The sequence below is a fragment of the Zingiber officinale genome, chromosome 9A, assembly GCF_018446385.1.
Source record: "Zingiber officinale cultivar Zhangliang chromosome 9A, Zo_v1.1, whole genome shotgun sequence".
Lineage (NCBI taxonomy): Eukaryota > Viridiplantae > Streptophyta > Magnoliopsida > Zingiberales > Zingiberaceae > Zingiber > Zingiber officinale.
Window position 1 is genome coordinate 102,914,616 of NC_056002.1, and position 20,789 is coordinate 102,935,404.

At 38.7% G+C, this 20,789-nt stretch overlaps 3 protein-coding genes across 7 annotated transcripts; 1 reads left to right on the forward strand and 2 right to left on the reverse strand.

Annotated features, from left to right (window-relative positions):
• Positions 1-938: 938 nt before the first annotated feature.
• Positions 939-1,748, forward strand: LOC122018960. Its single transcript, XM_042576452.1, has one exon. The coding sequence runs from the start codon at positions 1,019-1,021 to the stop codon at positions 1,574-1,576; it is 558 nt and encodes a 185-aa protein (XP_042432386.1). The 5' UTR covers positions 939-1,018; the 3' UTR covers positions 1,577-1,748.
• Positions 1,637-2,799, reverse strand: LOC122018961 (protein FLOWERING LOCUS T-like). 2 transcript variants are annotated; one of them, XM_042576453.1, is made up of 5 exons: positions 2,552-2,793; positions 2,421-2,482; positions 2,301-2,341; positions 2,009-2,225; positions 1,637-1,886 (listed from the first exon to the last, which is right to left on the reverse strand). In XM_042576453.1, exons 1-5 carry the CDS (start codon positions 2,744-2,746, stop codon positions 1,856-1,858), a joined length of 546 nt encoding a protein of 181 aa, XP_042432387.1. In that variant the 5' UTR covers positions 2,747-2,793; the 3' UTR covers positions 1,637-1,855. The 2 variants fall into 2 exon arrangements, with proteins under 2 accessions (XP_042432387.1, XP_042432388.1); XM_042576454.1 differs by lacking the exon at positions 1,637-1,886 and having other exon boundaries at positions 2,005-2,225; positions 2,552-2,799.
• Positions 2,800-4,337: 1,538 nt separating this feature from the next.
• Positions 4,338-20,002, reverse strand: LOC122018959 (double-stranded RNA-binding protein 8-like). Of its 4 annotated transcripts, none has more exons than XM_042576449.1 (6): positions 19,657-20,000; positions 19,504-19,577; positions 16,611-16,706; positions 6,389-6,648; positions 5,065-5,278; positions 4,338-4,900 (listed from the first exon to the last, which is right to left on the reverse strand). In XM_042576449.1, exons 3-6 carry the CDS (start codon positions 16,693-16,695, stop codon positions 4,599-4,601), a joined length of 861 nt encoding a protein of 286 aa, XP_042432383.1. In that variant the 5' UTR covers positions 16,696-16,706; positions 19,504-19,577; positions 19,657-20,000; the 3' UTR covers positions 4,338-4,598. The 4 variants fall into 4 exon arrangements, with proteins under 4 accessions (XP_042432383.1, XP_042432382.1, XP_042432381.1 ...); XM_042576448.1 differs by having other exon boundaries at positions 19,653-19,999; XM_042576447.1 differs by lacking the exon at positions 19,504-19,577 and having other exon boundaries at positions 19,657-20,002.
• Positions 20,003-20,789: the final 787 nt, after the last annotated feature.

Consider the following 20,789-nt stretch of genomic DNA (forward strand, 5'->3'; position numbering starts at 1 on the left):
ACTCTTGATAATCAAGATTAAGTTAAAGGTATTCTTTAATTATTGTTTCTTGAAAAAGATTCCTCGTTAACATCAAAGACAATACTAAAGTAAAAAAATGATGATAGATAAAATAAAAGTTACTTCAAAGATATATATTTTACGCCTTGCTGTGGCAGAATTTTTTTTTTTTTTAGTTTGAGGATATATTTTTAAAGTTTAATGATTGAATTATAGTATTAAGTATGAAAAAAAATTAAATTAATTTTTCTTTTTAAGTATGAATGGAATGTACAATGTAAGGTAGGATAATATTTCAGAAATCATTTTTTAACATATTTAACAAGAGAACACAAGACTTCAAGTAAAGTTCATATTTTGCCAATCTAACGTTGCTTGTGATTCGATGATGAATGGGAGGACTAATGGCGGAGCTCGTCCGAGTAATTTATTCAAACTGTGGATTATGAGCATCGATGCCGAAGCCATCATGCCGGATTAGCCTCCTCTTTTCGCCAATGCCAACATCGTCATCCCAGGCTAATCTTCTTTTTCCCTCATATTTTTTTCCTCCAACATAAATGTCTCTCTCACTCTTATTCAGCCCCCGAGCTACATCCGGATAGTCATAAATATGACTTCGCCCTTAGGGAGGACGAAACAATGAGAAGGGTGTCTATCGAGCATAAGCTGGTTTATGATTTTAACTTCTTGTTTCAAACATCGTATTCTTTATTGAACATAATTTTTTGACAAACATCGAGCATTCAACCTCTCTCAAATTTCAACCAAAGCCATATAATTCGGTATGATTTTGAAAAATAAACATTATTAAAAATTGAAGGACTAAAAAGGCAAAAAAGTAAGCATAGCCGTTAACACTTCCCAACGGTCGAATTCCCATCTCCGCTCCCTCTTCTGCTTTCAAATACGACTCCCCCCTCGCCCATCTCATTGATCTCAAAGCACACGCACCTCTCTCTCTCTCTCTCTCTCTCTCTCTCTCTCTCTCTCGCTCGCTGCTATAGCGATAGCAACCATGGGAATGATGTCGATCGCATCCCCGCCGCCGGCCGCCTGCTCCCCGTCGCACCGCCGCGCGCACAAGGCCTTCCTCCTCTCCAACTACCTCCTTCTCGGCGCCGCCTCCAGCTGCGTCTTCCTCACCCTCTCCCTCCGCCTCATCCCCTCCGCCTGCGGCCTCCTCCTCGTGCTCCTCCACGCCCTCACCATCGCTGCGGCCGTGTCCGGGTGCGCAGCCGCCGGGGGCCCCTCCGCGCGCTGGTACGGCGCGCACATGGTCGCCACCGTGCTGGCAGCCATCCTCCAGGGAGCGGTGGCGGTGCTCGTGTTCACCCGGACCACCAACTTCCTGGTGGACGGCCTGAAGTCGTACGTGCGGGAGGAGGACGGTGTGGTGATTCTGAGGATGGTGGGAGCCCTGTGCGTGCTCATATTCTGCATGGAGTGGGTGGTCATGGCGATGGCCTTCGTGCTGAGGTACTACGCCTATACGGACCAAGGAGGCAACTGCACGATGAGCAGCAGCACTGCCAAAACGCATCAGCAGGAAGGCACTAGCACTTGGCAGCCTTGATTCCCAGTTCTTGTGAATTATTACTGAAATAAGCATGTGTGTGTATCGTTTGAGTTCTTACCGCAGTCAAATTAAGTTCTTCCTATGGCAGAGATTGATTATTTGTTTGATTAGTTTTGTATCAGTTGCAAGCATCGTGAATGAAATTGATAATTGTTTGATTATCACTCAACTCAGTTTCTAGTTCCTCAGTCTTCAATTACAGAAACAGAGTTGAACAAGCAAACACACATCTTATCATAATTCACAGTTTGCATAGCTGCAATAAGGTCATCCGGATCACTGCATCCATCTACTAATTGCTTGGTACCTGTTGAATTATCAAACAAAAGAGTTATGTAAAAGGTGAACTAATTGAAGAACATAGAAACATTCCAAGCAGTTGTTTGAGTCAATTCTGTCGACTGAGTAGTTTGATATATGTATACTTACCTTCTCCCACCACATCCATTCTCCCTTTGGCAATTGAAGAACATTGCGGCCACTGGCTCACCGAGGTTGTAGACTGCTGCGAAGTCTCTGGTGCTGAAGTTTTGCCTCCATCCCGGTGCGTAAATAGTTTGCCTAATAGACTGCCGGAACATCACAAACACAAACCGATGGATGCCAGCAGTCGGCCAGGGTCCCTCGTAGGCTACAATCTCATTTCCTACAAGCAAAAGCTCATCGATCAATCTTAAGAACAAAGTTCTTATTCCTCTTTAGCATCACTTTCCTCACTCACCATAAGTTGCATTGGATGTTTCTGGGATGTCAGTCACCAACCTATGGCAACATTTTAAGAAAAGTGTCAGGGATTCTAAGTAATCGATTTATGCTAGGAAAATATGATTATGATTGTTACCAATGAAGGTACTCCCTCTTGGTTGGATTGCTGGGGCTTGGTGAATCAGGATCTACCATCACCTGAGCACACAGCATCATGGCCAATAAACTCAAGAAACTTGACCTACTCGAATGCAGAAATTCACTTACAAGAGTGTAATAAGCTCTGTTGGAATTATGTCCCTTGACCTCAACCCAGGGCTGGTTAGCCACGACTGAAGGCTTAAGCTCGGACCCATTGGTCAGCTCTTTGTTGTTGTAGAGCACTACGAGCGAAGCAGACCGGACAAACGGATCCAGCACGTCACCGACAATGTTGCCAACTACAAGCGGATCTCTCGACATGATTGGATTGATGGTGGTGAGCAATGGATTGAATGTGGGAATGGCAGGGAGAGATGGAGCATTTATATAGAGTCTAGTGATGGTCCAGGAATCAATCTGAGATTAGTGTACTGTTATGAAGATCCAAATCTTAAGATTTGGTTTTGTTTTCTAAGATTGGTCATTGAAAGAGGAAAGATCATTCTCAACAAGTAATATGAGTGCTTCAAAGGGCCTAATTCAAAAGGCGAAAAGGAACATCAATTTCGTATTCAAGTAATAATTTTGGCATTCACCTTATCTAATCTAATGTTATGTTTATTTTTTTCAATGCGACCATACAATGGGAGTGTTAAAGTTCGACGTTATTAACAAGACCAAAGCCACACACATCTCATCTTTCCTTTGCTTGATGCTTTGGAAGATTTGGGGAGACATGAAGAAAAGATTATGAGGGTTTTTTGGATTGCCCTGACCAAATTTACACCACTAAATATATTCTCGAATTATTCATCTTAATCTTCAAAAGCCAAAAGGACCTTCTCCCCCGTCCATTCACCTCAGGATGGGCATGGGAATATATTTTTGACTTTTGTTTTGTTATTAACGTATTGTTAAAAGAATGCATTTGAACTCCAAGTGGTGACAACTCTTACAGTAAATTGATAGTCAAAGGAATAAGGAACTATGTTAGTGTTATTGTGTGAAGATTGTAAGGTTTATTGTTTTCAAAATATAAAACCTTGTACCAATGGTGCACAGACAATTGGATCAAGAGAGAATCCATCTACTAGTTTCTTTCTTTCTTTCTTTCTTTTTTCTTTTTAATTCTTAAACAAATGTAGTGATTGAGAAGAACAAGAAAGCCAAGCCAAATGCCTCGAGCAGAGGAGAAGAATCTCAGTGATTTGTTCTGTATAGATATGGATCAGATACAGTTAACCAGGGCTGGTGGGTCTTTCTAACTCTAGTTTAGATAGTTCAAGCTTGGATTAGATGTATATATATCTACTGTGAAGTGGATAATGTGCACTATGATTTATTTCTTTGGAAGAATTTGAGAAATTAATAGAGGAGGAATATATTCCTCGGCAATATAAATTATGATATAACGTGTGCCCTGTGGTATGGAGGAGGACAAGGTTCTTCAATGCATTCTTAATAGGCAATATATATTGGTGCTTGGAGGACTTAACAAAGAATAAAAAGTGACAATATTTATTCCCGAAGAACATTTGGCATGATCAAAAGGTTTGAAAAGGCATTTCCATTACATTCATTCAGACTTCTAGTCAAGATTCTTCGAGTAAACTTGAGACACGAATTCATTTTTCATTTCATGCCCAACTGAAGAACTCGTAGCTGTGTTTCAAGTTCAAAATTCAATTTAAAGCTCTTGCATACTGGGGGAGGAAGAGTAAATAACTGTTGGCTGACAAACAAATCTAAATCTAGTGGATTTTGTCCTGATTGGTGTATGGAAGTACATTACCAGAACACTTACAACTAATAGCATGCTCCTTGTACGCTAAGTCGACCAACAAATAACTCTCTGAGTTGTCACTACCAAATATATTGATAGTTGTAGGAATCTAAATCCATCTGTTCAATATAAAAAAAGAGAGAATAGTGTTTCACTAAAGAGGGCTCCTAGTCCCATAGAAATTCATAACATCAACAAACAATCTATGGTTCTTTTTGACCCTGAACTAGACTGCCAGTTTCTATCGCACAACTAAACTAAATTTACAAACTCAGCTCTAAGCGGATTTCGAATTTTACATCCGCATTCATCTGTTCAGCAATACCAAGCTTTTCAGGATGCAAGATCTCATAGTTAATAAAAATAAATAAAATTGTGCACTCCACAAGTTCAAGAATCATGATTAGCCATCTCCTGAATGTGCACCTCACTAGTGGGAATAGCTGGGGTGTCTTCTGACATCACTGTTCCAGGTTCATCTTGCTGTCTCTGAGGTTCATCTTTGTGAGACTCGGTAAAATGACAATCTTTGCTTCGAGGGAACTTCTTTTTGGACCATTTCTTCCTGAAACTAGACTTCTTAGATTTGATCTTCTTCATTACTTCAGTTTCCGCCTTTAGTTCCTTAACTTTCCGTTTGCCAGGAAGCACAGTGTACTGGCAAGCACCATCAATACCTGCCTTAGACTGACCTGTACAAAAAGGAGTTAGTAAAAAAAACAAAAGGTGCATCCCTTAACTGAAGTGTAGTTGGTTGTAGAGAAACCAGAGGACATAACTAAATAGAATCTGATTTAAAACTAGTTGTTTTTCTATCACCCGTACATTCTATGAACTAAAGACAAGTTCAACCTACTTTGTATAGCCAAAAGAGCAGTTCTCGCAGCTTTTATCTCAGCTTCCTTTTTTGTTCTAGCTGCAGCTCCTATATATTGAATTCCTCCTATCTCAACAGTACATATAAATGGTGTTGCTCCAGAGGAACTTTTGGTGCAGATATAAGATGGGATTGCATAGTTCATTTTCTGAGCATACTCCTGGAGCAGATTTTTGCAGAGGCCAGTCTCATGCTGAGGGCACAAATTCACACACACAAGATCAGCAAGTAGCACAAAGTTTGAAGTTCATTCAACAGTGAGGAAAGTAACTATAGATGACACCAATGGTCCCAGCAAAGCTATAAGAATGCAGGTTCTCTTCGTCAACCTAAAACAATGCAGTACTCCCGAAAGACAATAGGGCATGACATATTGGTTTGGATTCTACGACTTAAGATCTCATTGCATTGGTGGCCGTGATTAGCTTTAATTAAGTTGACAAGCATATAAAACTATTATATTTTCTGTCAAGGAGTACGATGAAAGTAGTCAGGAAAATCTTCATTATCTCAGTCAAAGATTTTTCCTTCATTATATTTTTTCCACTGTTACTGGAATTTATTACCTGTTTCACCCATGCTGCTGCTTCATCTGGTTTCTTCTGTTGTCTTCCGATGTAGTCTTAGAAGTGAACTCTACTTCATCACTTTTGGCGTGTTCTTTGTTATTAAAAAGCTGCTAATATCGTTCTATTGTACTATGTTCTTGTCTATTGCATCATCACAATGGCTGTTTCCACTTCTTTGAAAATATATCTTACTGCTATAAATTTCATAAAATTTCCAAAGGCTTGTGCTACAAAGCTAAAAGCAAGGGTTTTATTTTTCTGATTTTATAGTTCTTATTTCATTTTTCACTCATTAATTTTCACCTTTGATTGTATTTTTGCTGTTTTGATTCATTTGATTTGTCTGTCCTATCCAGCTTCACTATCGAGTAACTATTAGTTGCCTTGTTATATTTTTGTTTCATCCACAGTAATTCTACTTTATATTAATTCCTTGTTCTTTTTCGTTATGTTAAGTGGATGTCTTTTTCATTTTTGCTATGTTTTTGGCTATTGCATCTTTATGGTGACTTTTTTTGTCTATTGTTCAAAAATGTACCTTATTTATATTCTAAAATTTCCAAATTGTTCAAAGATTTGAACTAAGGAACCAAAATATTGTTTTGTTTGTGCATGTATATGACAACATACAGACCAACAGTCGGAAGAAATATATTCAAGCAATGCAGTAGCAATTAGTATTAAATCTAGAATCGTAATCTTTGAAAATCCTTAAATAGTGTCAGGAGGCGTACAACTGTGGGCATGTTTTCTGTCATGAGGCCTGACTTGTGAATCTCCGATAATGCAATCTCAGCAGCAGACTGTTCTGCAGCTTTGCGGTTGAAAAAACCAGGAAGAGAATCATATCTAACATCTTTAACAATAACAGTTGACTTGAAGACAGGTTCATGCGAAGGACCTTCCTTGAGAGTCTGATAAACAGGTGTCGGAATACCTACTTTTTGTGCATACTCTTGCAAACGACTCTTGAAAACATAGCAACTTTGTACCCCTGAAAAAAGGATCAATAAAAAATCAGCAAGCAAATAAAGCACTATCAATTAGCAGTATAAGAGAATAACAATAAAAAGTTGTGTACCAACTATCACTAGAAGGAGCTTGTATAACCATTGAGCTCTAAACTCATTTAGACAGATTTTCTTGGTACCCCTTTACCTTTCAATTGATTCAACATTTTTCTATTATTTTTCTATTTTTTAGTTAGCACCATGTATCCAACTTACTCAATTGATTCAGCTTTTGTAACTATGAAACCTATTCTGTCAACAAAATATTTATCTCAGCATTCTCATGCTTTCCAAATTAACTTCCTTATAAATTGTCTCATATTTTAATCCTTGAAAAGAATATATAGCAGTACTACATTCTAACCAATTTTTTCTTTTTAGCCTAAGGGAGGATCACACAAGAAAGCATTCATCTCTGTTGGTGCAATCATGCCTTCTCATCAAAATTTGTTGGTGGAATCGTGTCATGGATGAGAAGTTTTGATGTTTGACAATCTATTTAAGTTTAAGTTAATTTTTAATATATCATAATATCAAATCAATACAATAAGCATAAATATTGCAATATCAAGTCATAGTCAACAAGCATGAAAAGATTATGTCATAACAAAGATGAACTTAAATACAATAATTCTCTTACTTTGCCAAATATAAAAAATGAAGTTAATACAGAAGGAAGAAAAACACGATAATGAAGGGAAACTCCCCCTCAATACATGCACTCAAAAGATATAGGACACACCCTATAATTCATAGAAAAAAATACATAATCAAGGAAGGAACACTCCCCCTAAAGCTATGGAACAATAGCATACACCTCTACGTATCACACAATCAAACAATGGGGTATTTCCCTTTAAGATATGCAACAAAAGGGTACATTCCCTTTCCACGCAAAAAAAAAAAAGTAAACAAACAAAGACGAAGTACACCCTCGCCAAAACATAAACAGATAAAAATGACACATGAATACTTGCTACAACCCACCAAAACATTATATAGAAACTATAATCATCCATACAATAAGTGTCGACAACACATATCAAATAGATATATAAAACTCAATCATATCATCACTGACCGGAGGATCAATCGGAGGATCAGCATCACCGGAGGAACAACAATCGTTGGAAGATAGCCTGACATCCATGAGTGCACTAGATCAGTCAAAGAAGTAACGCTCGTCTGACATATTAGCCATATTAAAGGCACGATCCATGCGCAACTCCTCAAAAAGTGTATCCATGGTCTCCTCGAGCTCAAGAACGTGAGACCGAAGATCATCCTCCTCACCATACGCTACAAGATCGGTGCACGTAACACGGGGATGAATCACATGTACTTTTAAAAAATTGCCTTTTTCGGTATTATAAACCAAGTGCACAATGGAAAGAATAGAAGAACACGAGAAAAACAAAGATACATTCGGCTAGAGTCGCGGCAGTTGATGAAAGAAGCGGCAAATTGATTGTTGGAGCTTGCATCAAAGTTGTGTTTGAAGTGTTGTTTGTGACCTCCTTTTAAAGCTCATTGGAGGCGCCTCTAACGGCTCCGAGGTGCCTCATTGGAGGCTTATTAGATCTGTAACGTCCGTAGCTTATCCGCATAAAGTTTGCAGCTTATCTGCGCGAGGACGCCTCAACATGCTTTGAGGCGCCTCCAATATGTAAGGGTGTCTCCCCACAGCGCAAACTTCATCTCCTTGAGGCGCCTGCAACAAGTCCAGGCGCCACCAAGGGCTGCTTTGAAGTGCCTCCGTGCACCGCCGAGGCGCCACAAACACTGCTCATCCGAAGCTGATTTTTGCCATTTAACCATGCAAAATGCGTTAGTCAAAAAAATAAAATATAACCTACAAAACAGAGTTAGTACAATATAAAATAGCATTATTAATTAGATTTTGTCTTACCAAGACCAGGATCTAGTCAAGATCTCAACTTAGACATCCCAAATGGCTCTAAGCTGAACCGCGCCTAAAGTCCCACCAGGATTCGTGCTCACTGGATCACTCTCCTCTAGTGACTTACCTTCACTTACCATTCACAGACACTTGACTTACCTCTTGACTCACTAAGTTTTCCTGTTGTCAGGTCTGCAGACCCACTGAACTTCAGTCAGCTGTCAAGTCTCGCAGACACAGTTGGACTTCTTGCCAGATATCGAATCACTCCTTGACTTATCTGAACTTTGTGTCATTTATCAGGTCCTCAGACCTAACTGGGTTTTAGTCTAGTCCTCTAAACCCGTCAATTCCTGCACACTTGGTAACAAGGTTAGATAACACAATATCTAACTTTAATTCATTTGTCATTCATCAAAACTTAAGTTTAACCATTGGTGCTAAGTACACCAAATTCATCCTCCCAACCAGCTGCATTAGGATCTCTAGCTAGTGTCTGCCCCGCAGCTCGTGGTCACCATCTTGGCCCCCTCACCCAAACTACGACCATCAATCCATCTCAAGCAATACTCTGGGGCTTGATGCTGCACTAAGAAAAGGATCGATCGAAAACCCTAGCGTACTTCTTCAACATCGGCTCCAACTTCCCACGAGACACGTCGATGCCCACAGATGCTAACCATGTCATGATAAAATGAACAAAGTGCATATGAATCATACCAAAGACTGGTTTGATCATATACCCTTTGGTCATATTATCACGACATGGTTAGCATCGATGGGCATCGACGTATCTCGCGACAATTCGAAGTACTCCCAATTTCCATTTGATACTTTTCTTTGTGCAACATCGAGCCCCATAGCGATCGCTTGAGATGGATTGATGATCAAAGTTTAGATGAGGGGTTAAGGCAACGACCACAAGCTGCTGGGCAGGCACTAGTTAGAGATCTTGATGCATCTTGTTGAGAGGATGATGCTGCGTATAGTGAGGATGATGAACTTCGGTCTCACGTTCTTGAGCTCAAGGAGATCATGGATATACGTTCTGAGGAGTTGCATATGGATCATGCCCTTGATATGGCTAAGATGCACACAGAGCTTGCGACTATTGAGCGTCAGCAGATTGATCTTTAGACGAGCATTACTTCTTTGAATGGTCTAGTGTGCTCATGAATGTCGGGCCATCCTCCTCAGCCTCCTCCGTTGATTATTGTTCCTCGGGTTGTTATTGATCCTTCGGATGATACTGATCCTCCGGATGATACTGATCCTCCGGATGGTGATGATATAATTGAGTTCTATGTACCTATTTGATATGTGTTGTCAACACTTATTGTATGGATGGTTTTAGTCTCTATGTAATGGTGGGTTGTAACTACTATTTGATATCTTTTTTTGTTTGCTTGTTTCTTATGTGGAAAGGGGGTGTACCCTTTTGTTGCATATCTTAAAGGGAAGTATCCATTGATTGATTGTGTGAGTCTGTGAGATATGACAAATTAAATAATAAGTGTTACTGGAGAAATACACTTATTGGATTTTTCAGGAATTTTAAAAAAAAATCGGGATTTAAACGAAGTCCGTGTGACTTCGCTTAAGGGGATGAATCGAATAGACTTAGAGAAAACCTGTTTGATATATCAATTAAGAGAGAGTTGATTGAGGAATTAACTTAGGGTTAAATTGATTAAACCTAAGTATATAATAAAAACCTAGGTTAACTTCTCTAATACTTCACCCGATCCCTTCCTCCCTCTCCCTCTCGCGTCGACTCCCCCTTCTCTCCCTCTTTCGCTGTGCCACCCCTACCGAGAGACACCGACGCTCGGCGCTACCAATCACCGACGCCGACCACCTGAGCTCTGATCCGACCGTTGCCTTTCCCCTCTTGTCCGCAGTCAGTCAAAGCTTATCAGAAAATCGAGCAAGGAGCCCTGGATCTTCCGATCCCTTGTCACTGACAAGCTCATTTGTTCTCCGATCGCGTCGGATCTTTACTCGACGCCATAAATTTTCCATCGCGTCAGCGCCGTGCGACCACCATCAGCTAAGCCTTCTGATCTACCAATCACAGCGAGCAGCATCGAGCCCTAGCTTCCTCCCCTAGCCGATATCGCCATTTCGCGAGAGGCCTGGACAGCGACGCCGCTGGCCATGTGAGAATCATCGTCGCCTTTCTCTTCACTGATCCCTCACTATACTCTCGATCCGCCCCCATCGTGAGATCCGCAGTGGTGCATCGGCGACCCTAATTACCGGACGCCTGTGAACACAGTGGGTCTTTCCGTTGAGAAGCCTTGGTAGATAACTGGTCTTCGGCTACCAGTATCGTTGCCTCCACCTGGCGTTGTGTTCTGGCCGAGACCATCACTATTTTGTCGTGACCCTCTGTTGGAGCAACAAACAACCGATGGGAAGAAGTTGAAGGTAAGGAAATCCTTAACCTAAACTTAGTTAACTTAGTTTTGATTGGAAATTAGAATTAGAATGCGATGTTTGGATGTGGGAAAATCTTGAATAATTAGAATTGCTGTTGATTAATACATAGTTTCTGATCTAATGGAATTGTGTAGTTAACCAAGTAATAGGTGGAATTTGTATCAAGGATTAAGTGGATTTAGTTTGGTTAAGTTCTTATTATTTGTAAGGTGAAGGTATGGTGGGATAATTGGGGTTTGATTTGCATTATCCGATCTATGTTAGATCTGGGAATTGATTGCGTTACTGATTTCAGGTTTCTAATTTGAGATCGGAGCACAAATTGGAGGACATTTAGCACGATCGACAGATAAAGGAGGGTACTTCTTTCTTGGCCTCTATAGTTCTTTGAACTTAGTGCATGGATTATTTGATGATTAGGTTGCTTTATTTTGACTCCACTCGTATTTTATCTGCACTTGATACTTATATGCTTGACCTTTGAGATGCTCTTTTTATTATCTATACAGTCTCACTGTTTGATATTCCTATTCTATAAGGTGCACACGTGTATGGTGTGTACGATAGAAATTTGCATTTAGATTGCTTGTATGTAGTAGCATACACACGAGGTTATTGTGTGATATAGGAGCTATCATGCTAATTACGCATATGTCAGTGTGCACATGTGTATAGGTGTTGTCATGTATTGTAAATGGTGTTGGTTGCCGCATGTTGGATCTTTTCATGCATATAGGTATATGTGATTAAGGGATAATGTTCTGGATCTACGCGTGTTGGATTTGCATATGAGTTCTATTGGAAGTATCTTGTCAATTATACCTATGTGATTGCGTGCATGTGTCTGGTGTGTACTATTGGGGATATCTAGTTGATTATGCCTATGTTGAGTGTTCACATATGTTTGCCGTATATTATTGAGATATCTTGTTGATTATACTCGTGTTCTGTGTGCACACGTGTCTGGTGTGTACTATTAGAGGAACATGTTGATTTTATTATACTTATGTTGAGGGAGTTGTTGCATTGATGATCATTATAGCGGTATCATGATTATTTACACCATGTCCATCATTGCATTATATACATGTTGATGACCATTGCTCCTTTGTGGTATAAGCTAGTTTGACGATCATTGCTCTCTTTCGGTATGAGCTAGCTTGACGACCATTCTTCTCATGTGGTATGAGCTAGTTTGACAACCATTGCTCCCTTTCAGTATGAACTAGTTTGACGGTCATTGCTCCCATGCGGTATGAACTAGTTTGACGGTCATTGTTCCCATGCGGTATGAGCTAGTTTGACGACCATTGCTCCCTTGCGGTATGAGCTAGTTTGACGGTGATTGCTCTCATGTGATATGAGCTAGTTTGATCACCATTACTCCCTAGTAGTTGGGTTGCCCACATTGATCTGTGGTTGTGGTAGAGTGATCTCGTGCAGCTCGTAGCTAGATAGCTACCTCCTGTCTGCCCACAGTGATATGTGATAGAGTGATCTCGCGTAGACAGGGACCTCGACATTTCGGACTGTCCACAGTGATCTGTGGTAAAATGATCGTGTTGTCCCTAGCTAGATAGCTAGATGTCTTAGTCACTTGTATTTTCTTATGGCAAAGCATAGCTCCCACGTATGATGGCTTAATTGTGGTTTTATTTTTGGGTTATTATACCTTTGGCTATCCATAGTGATCTATGGTAGAGTGATCTCTTGCAGCCTGTAGCTAGATAACTACTTCCTGTTTGCCCACAGTGATCTGTGGTAGAGTGACCTCGCGCAGTCCCTAGCTAGATAGCTAGATGTCTTGGTCACTTGCGGATTGTTTGTGGTAGAGTGTTACTCCTACATATTGCAGATTGTGTGTGGTGAAGCGTTGTTCCTACATATTTCAAATTATTTGTGATAGAGCGTTGCTCCCATATATTGTCGATTGTTTGTGGTGGAGCGCTGCTCCCACATATGTTGTATTCTTATGATGGGGCGTTGCTCTCACATTTGATGATCTATCACTGTTTTAACATACATTGTTATGCTTTATATATATATATGCCCAGGTGTTATTAGCAGGTCTATTACTGATCCCTAATAATTTACTGATCGTTATACCATGGGTGTTAGACCGGTACTGGTATGTATGTTTATCATGTCATATATGATCATGTTCTCATTTTCCTACTGAGACTGTATATCTTTGATTGTTTTACACTTTTATCCATGCACTACCATATTCTTATTACCCGCTGAATGATCCGCACTCACCACTCCTTGTACTAGTTTTCTTTCGCCGAGTAATAGGTAGAGGTATGAGGAGTTGCTTAGAGGATCCTGGTTGCCAGTCCCACGTCACATCTGAGATTGGCTATCCATGCTATTGGGCATTATGCTATCGGTACTTTGCATTTGGTTTTAGTATTGTGTTATGTGGATTTGCTTATGGTTTTGAGCCTTGTGGCCCATTTATTCGTTTTGGGTTTGTATTGTGGTGTAAGTCATGCTAGCAGCAATCAGTGTTTTATCTTGCGTAGTTTCACTGGCTGCTTATATAACTGCGTGGTTATGTTATTTTTATTCCAGCTGTATGGGCTGAGCATATCACTACGTGGTTGTGTATGTTCCAACCGTGTGGGTTGTAGATTATTTCTTATGTGAGCTTGTAACTATGTATACATGATTTATTTGTCAGTGTTACAGGGGAGGTGCTGCCCGATTTTCGTCGAACAACCTTACTCTCGGGGCGTGACAGATTGTTTGCTTGTGTGATACGTGAGGGTGTACCCTATCATTCCATATGTTTAGGGGAAGTGCCTCTCCTTGATTATGTATTTGTTTCTATGAATTATAAGGATGTGCCCTATATTTTTTGCGTGCATGTATGGACTTTCCCTTCATTTTCATATTTTCCTTCCCTTCGTATTAACTTCATTTTGATATTTGACAAAGGAGGAGAATTATTGTATTTAAGTTCATGTTTGTTATAACATGATCTTTTCATGCTTGTTTCATGCTTGTTGACTATAACTTGATATTGCAATCTTTATGCTTATTGCATTGATATCATCTTGTTGATATAATGATATGTTGGAAATTAACCTAAACTTAAATAGATTATCAAATATCAAAAAAGAGAAGATTGTTAATGCAATCATGTCCGGAATGAGAAGTTTCAATGATTGACAATTATTTAAGTTTAGATTAATATGTTGGATCTAACTTGAGTTACAAGTTTGAAAGATAAGAGAAGTCCAAAAAGGTCGAGGACTAGATTCTTGGCAAAAATAAGTCCTTGCAATTCAGAACACCAGATGCAAGACAAGAGAAGTCAAAGAAGGTTGAAGGCTAAATTCTTGGCAAGAAGTACATGCAGGTCGAAAGACTAGATGCAAAGTAAGATCAGTCCAAGAATGTTGAGGATCGAATTATTAGCAAGCTGGGAACGGAAAAGGTCATGAGGTAATTGGTTTCAATTGGTAATGTGCTTGAGGGTTTAGGATTAAAAAATCCTATTTTAGGTGTACCAATTGATTGGCACGAATTGCCAATCAATAGGTAATCAAACTCGAGCATATAGAAGCCCTAATCGATTGGTGCAATCAATTAGGAGCTTTCTTCGTGAACACCGAAGCATTCCAAATTGATCAACCAATCAATTAGGAATTGCAATCGATTAGGAGCTTTCTTTACGAACACAGAAGCATTCCAAATCGATCAACCAATAAATTCTGAATTGGCTAATCGATTGGTGCAATTGATTAGGGGCTTTCTTCACGAACACAAAAATGCATTTCAAATCGATTCAATGATCGATTGGGGCACTATCGATTGATTGTCGATCGATTGGGGCACTATCAATTGATTGGTGTAATTGATTGAAAGGTGTTCTTCAAGAGCACAGAATGCTCCCAAATCAATTGGTCAATCGATTAGGACTTGTTAATCGATTGGCAGAAGTTTCAAGAAGAAACCGAAGGTTGCCAAATCGATTGCTCAATCGATTAAGATGTCTAATCGATTGATTGGAACTACCAATCGATTAGGATTCAAAATGAGATAATCTTAGCCATTGATATAGAGTCAATGACGGTTCAACGCAAACAATCAGTAATCGATTAGGGGTTTTCATCAATTGATTAGTGGCAACCAAAAAGTAAAGAAACGACCTAATTCTGAAGCGTTTAAAAAGGGACTTAGGGCACAAGGAGAGACTACTGTTCCACTGCTCTATTATGCTTTTTGTGCCCAAGCCCAAGATCAAGCTCTATTATGCTTTTTGTGCCCAGGCTCAAGATCAAGTTCTCATCTGCAACACTCTCTCAAGCAACTCAAAGAAGGAGAATCGTGCTTCATCTGTAACCTCTTCTACTTCTTCTTTGTGCTATGTTTTTACTTGAGTGAGAGATATAAACCTTAATATTGTTGTAAGAGGTTTCTCCACCTTTGGTGTTGTTCTGAGGAGAGTTCATAGTGAAAATTGTGATTGCTGGTGTGGTTGGATTAGTCACCTCAAGGAGATGGATACCGAGTAAATCAAAGTGTTAACATTGTGGTGTGCTCAGCTTCAACTATCTGCTGCAAAATCAAGAAGAAGAATCCAAGCAAGCTATTCACCCCCCTCAAGCTCTCAAGTGTCCTAACAATGCCTACCATGCACACAATCTTTACATGTGTGAGTACCTTTGTCAATCACTTCATGATAAATAATAGCACCAAGATATCAAAAGTCTCTTGAATGCAACAATGTCTCATCTATAAAGCTAAACTATTCCTTTAGTTTCTCTTTTTAAATGAATGTCAAAAGACACTCCGATGTCAAGAGCCATACCCTTCAATGTAGGGGTGTTAAGCTGCTACAATTCTAGTGAGCTCAACTCCAAAATGTGTTTGTCCAACAAAATACAAACCAAATAAATCAAAACTCTAGATTTTACAATTTAAAAGAGACAATAAGGAATTACAGAGTTTGGCAATGGCTTTGAATAACAAAGTTGCAGAGAACCTGTAACATTCGAAGAAAGAAAGGCCTTCACAGAAATGTTCCGTGGAATTGTTAAAGAAGAAGAAGGAGAAGGCATTAAATTAATAATGGGTATAGTCACAATAAATAAAAATAGGCTATCCTAGTGATTGCAGTTCAGAGTCAAAAGCATGCTATATTTTAGAATTCAAAGGTAGAAGAATACATAGTTAGAATCACAAGCTTTAGGCCAAATAAGCCTGCACAAACTACTTTAGCAAGGAAACAATTCAAATGTTACTTCAATTTAATATTCAATTCAGACACCAACATAGATTTGCAACTAAGAATAGCATTGCAGCATCACTTTTTTAACACATAATTTGGATCAACCAACTCAGCACCAACTGATTGGTTTGAACCGAACTTATTGACGCCAGTGCAAACATATATCAGTCAATATTGAAGTGAGGTTTAATACAATGATACAGAGATGTTAAGTTTATCCATGGAGAAAAGTTGACACATCTTTTCTAATATTTACAAGGAAAAAAATGTATGGATGTTGCATTGAAGAAGCAAAATGAAATAGAAGAAAAAATGACAAGCGCCCAAAAAAAGTTGAGAGCGCATCTTCCTAAAGTTTCTTTTACCTTTGGCATTGTCAGAACTCTTTTCAATTGTTCGATCATTAATTTTATCAGTGTCTTCTGTCAGCATCACCCCTTCAAAATCCATATTTGACGTGCCTATGTTCATGCAAAAAGGATAAATAAGCTCCTGAGATCAATCTAGATAACATCTAAATCAAATATTTTCATCTTTCTTCAGAAAATATTTTTTAAATATCCAGAAAAATATCTTAGAATTAAAAAATATGAATATGAAATTAAAAATTCCAAAAAAATTCACTTAAAACTTATCTTAAAATAATTATTTAAAATATTGTTTATATTTTAATACTTCAAAATTTTGATTGAGTCACGATGACATTCAATTTGCCACATTTTGGTGACATCAAACTCCAAAACTAGTTCTCTAGGAGCAAGACTATCTTTGACTAAATCAATTTTGTTCAAGTTAAAATGATGAAAATACCCTTACATGGGCCAAATAAAAAATGATCAAAACTTAACTTTGGTAAAACTTCCATTCTTTACAACCTGAGGTGATGGGTCATAAATGGGCTGTGCTTTATTGACTCACAACCCTTTTAGTATCAACCCAATCCCGATCTATGAATATAGATGTTGAAATCTGTAACCTACATAGGGCTCATTTATAAATGTATTGACTCATTTACGTGTTTAATTAAATGGGTAGACAAGTTGATCAAGCACGGCCTGGCCTGACACAGATATTTTGTTCAAAATATAATTTTGTGCCATGGAGATATTTATTATTCTGTGCCACGTAGATATTTATTGGCTTATCATTCTCAATTGTATACTTCACTACACCTTACTTCTGACGCTGCAACATTTTCAGATATTTATGATAGTGTAGATTAGAAGCATATTTTAAGTATTTTGGTAAAACAAGTCTCATTGTAACCTATTTTGGCTTTCTAGCAAGACATAATTCTGAAATCTTCTAGTGCCAGCTTGGGTCAGAGCCACCCGTTGATTAGTCCTCTCTTCTCTGCTCCTATTGCAACTATAAACACCCATCCTCGCCACTAGATATCACTTTCACTATTGTTGCTGTCTCAACAACACTAATTAGTTAGTTGTTTGAACCTATTCATGTGACTGGTTTCAGGAAGAAAAAAAAACAAGAGAAATCTTTTCCTATTCTTTCTCTATATTGCTTTCAACCAATTTGGGTGGACAATTAAAAAAAATCAATTTTTTTTCTTCTCAAATCTATTTTTGATTTATTGTATGTTTTTGGAAAATAAAATTTAAAAATTATCCCTCCCTCTTTCCTTTCCTTTCTACACATCAAACGAGAAAGAGAAAGATCAAAAAAAGATTTGGTTAGCAACAATAAAACAAGATAAAATTTATTTAAGTATAGATGATGATATAGTAAGGGATAGTGCCCAATGACATAAATGATCCATATAACCGACCCCACCTAGCGGAATAAAGCTGGGTTGTTATTGTTGTTGTTGTATCCCTCCCTCTTTCCTTCCCCCTTGAAAGAGACAAATGAAAAAAAATTCACAATTCTTTTCCTGTAAAATTTTTCCCTACCCTTCCTTTCCCGAGTTGTTTCCTGCTTTTGTATTTCCTTCCTTGGTAGGAAACCTGGCCTAAGAGTTAGATCTCTCACGAAATTGATGATCCTATGAAGGAATCTTGGGACCATATTATTCCTTTTGTTAAATTTTATATTTTTACTTTACACTTTTACTCCCAACAATGATTGAAGTCCTCAACATGCCAATTGGAAATCATGATGTGACAAACACTTATCACGGCTAAGGAGCAAGATTAGAATGAAGAAGTAGAGCAGAAGAATTTTGACAGCATTATCATAGTTCTTGTTGTTGTCATCTCCATTGTTAATGGGCCTATTTGCTGGCAGTCACCACTATCAATCAGGCTCTATAACCATAGTCACTCAATACATAATAGATGCACCTATACGTATCTAAACCAAGCAAAAGAATTTTAAGAACAAATTATTAGTATTACATGGTTAATCAACTCCATGATTTCAATGCAAGGCTATTTATTACTTTTTGCGACTTCAACTACGGTCATGTCTAACGACACCTTGGGCTAAAACTAAAAGCATAGCTAGACGATGAAATCTCTATCTGATTATTATTTTTTACATCATTTGCTTTTTTTAGTGATTATCTTGTCTACCACATAACCCCTAATATCCATAAAATACAAGCATATAAAACACAATAGCAAAAAAAACCTGTAAAAAACCACAAACTATTAAAGAGGAAGAAAAATTGCAAATATAGCTAATAAAACACCAAATACAACCACATGCTATTTCACATCTCACTATCCAGTGTGATTCATCGTGTGCAAGTCATTAACAATCAACAAGAATCCAAACAAGGAGGTAACAGCAAAAAAATAAAAGCAGCAGAAGCAAATCAAATAGATAAATGAACAAGATAAATCAGTTTCTATGCATATTCCATGAGTCAAGACCAAACCTTAGCAATATTTATCTACAACTAGAAGTAATCACTGATTTCGACAACAATAACTCACATGTTTCAGCAACTTCAATATGTAGTCAAACTCAAAGCCACCTAAAATCTTAAAATTATCCCAACAATAGAACTCGAATAAGACACCTCCAACCTTAGCCACCCATGATCCCAGTCCCAATTCAACATTTATTAACCTGAGCCACGGCTTGCTCCAGTAGCATGCTATTTTCCAGCCAAGTCAATTTAGACCCACTTACACAACGCCAACTCACCAAATCGACTCTACTGTATCATTATTTAGATTAAGCACAACATGATCAACACTCAACTATAAAAAGTTCAATACGACAACTGACAAATGGAGAACTATAATTCCATGCAAAGCCTGCCCAATACAACAAAAAAAAACACGAACGCACCTGATCAGAGAAGGAAAGTTCAGATCTCGCCACTACACTGTCAAGAAATCTAGTAAGCCAGACACTTCGAAACCCTAACAAAAGTTCTATCTACTCAATAAAGGTACTCTAAACCATGCATCAACAGAAACAAAATGCTTAGGGATTACCAACATGGAGAGGAAAACGTCGCGAGGAGACTGCCACTCGGGAGGCTATAGGCAGAATGCATCCACCGGATGCTCGAGTTCACGCGCAGACTTAGCTCCCTGACCGTGCGCTCGGATGAGCGGATTTCTCGCCATGGCGCGATGCTCGCCGGAGAAGATGTCGCTCACACTCCTCTAGGTAGAAAAAAGGGCCGAAGCAAAGCGTCGCTCGCTGAAGCAACCGACGAGCGACCAAGCAAAGTTTCTCGGCGCTGCTCGCAGCAATCGCAGCCGGAGCTCGCCGGGCTCCGCAACGAGAGCAACTGCGGCGTCGGGCAATGGGAAGAGAGACTGAGGTTAATGCCCTAGTATTTGAACCAATAATTGAACCGGTTCCATATGGTGCACCAATCACTCGATTTGAATCTACCGATTTAGTTCTAAATAACCAAACTATAGATAATTACTACTATTTAATTTAATTATCTTTCAAAATAACAAATTCATAGGGAAAACTTTGTCCTCACATAATTAATACAATATTAAATATAACATATTTATTATTTTTTAATATGATATATGCATTAAAAATCATAATATATATTGATTCTGTCCGAACTATGAGTTGATGAAGGTTGGGGGTGTGGTACTCTTTGCTGGCTTCATGTAGACGGCGGGACGAGATGGACCTCCGACGAACCTGCAACAAAGTCGGGCCGGGAAGGGGTTCCCGGCAACGACCCTCCGATGCTTAAGTCAGGCGAGAGGAAAACTGTAACAATCCAATTTTTCCTATTTTGAGTTCTAAATGTGCTTAAAAATATTTGGAAATACTTTTAAAATATTCTAGAGATTTTTAAAAATTTTTAGAGTATTTTTATTCAATTTTTGGAGTTCGTTTGGTATTTTTATTAGAAGAAGTTAAAAAAAATAATAAAAAAATAAAAAATAAATGTGTTGAAGCGGGGTTTCGAACCCATGACCTCGGACCTGAACCAATTCGGCCAGCCAACAGGTCAACAACCTTTTTATGAACAAATAGGAACTTAATTGATCTTAAGTCAGAATTAACATTAAGCCATAAAAGAAAACGAAAATACCAAAATAAGGGGCTGAGGCAAGATTCGAACTACCGATCTTCGACCCAGCCAAGCTTTT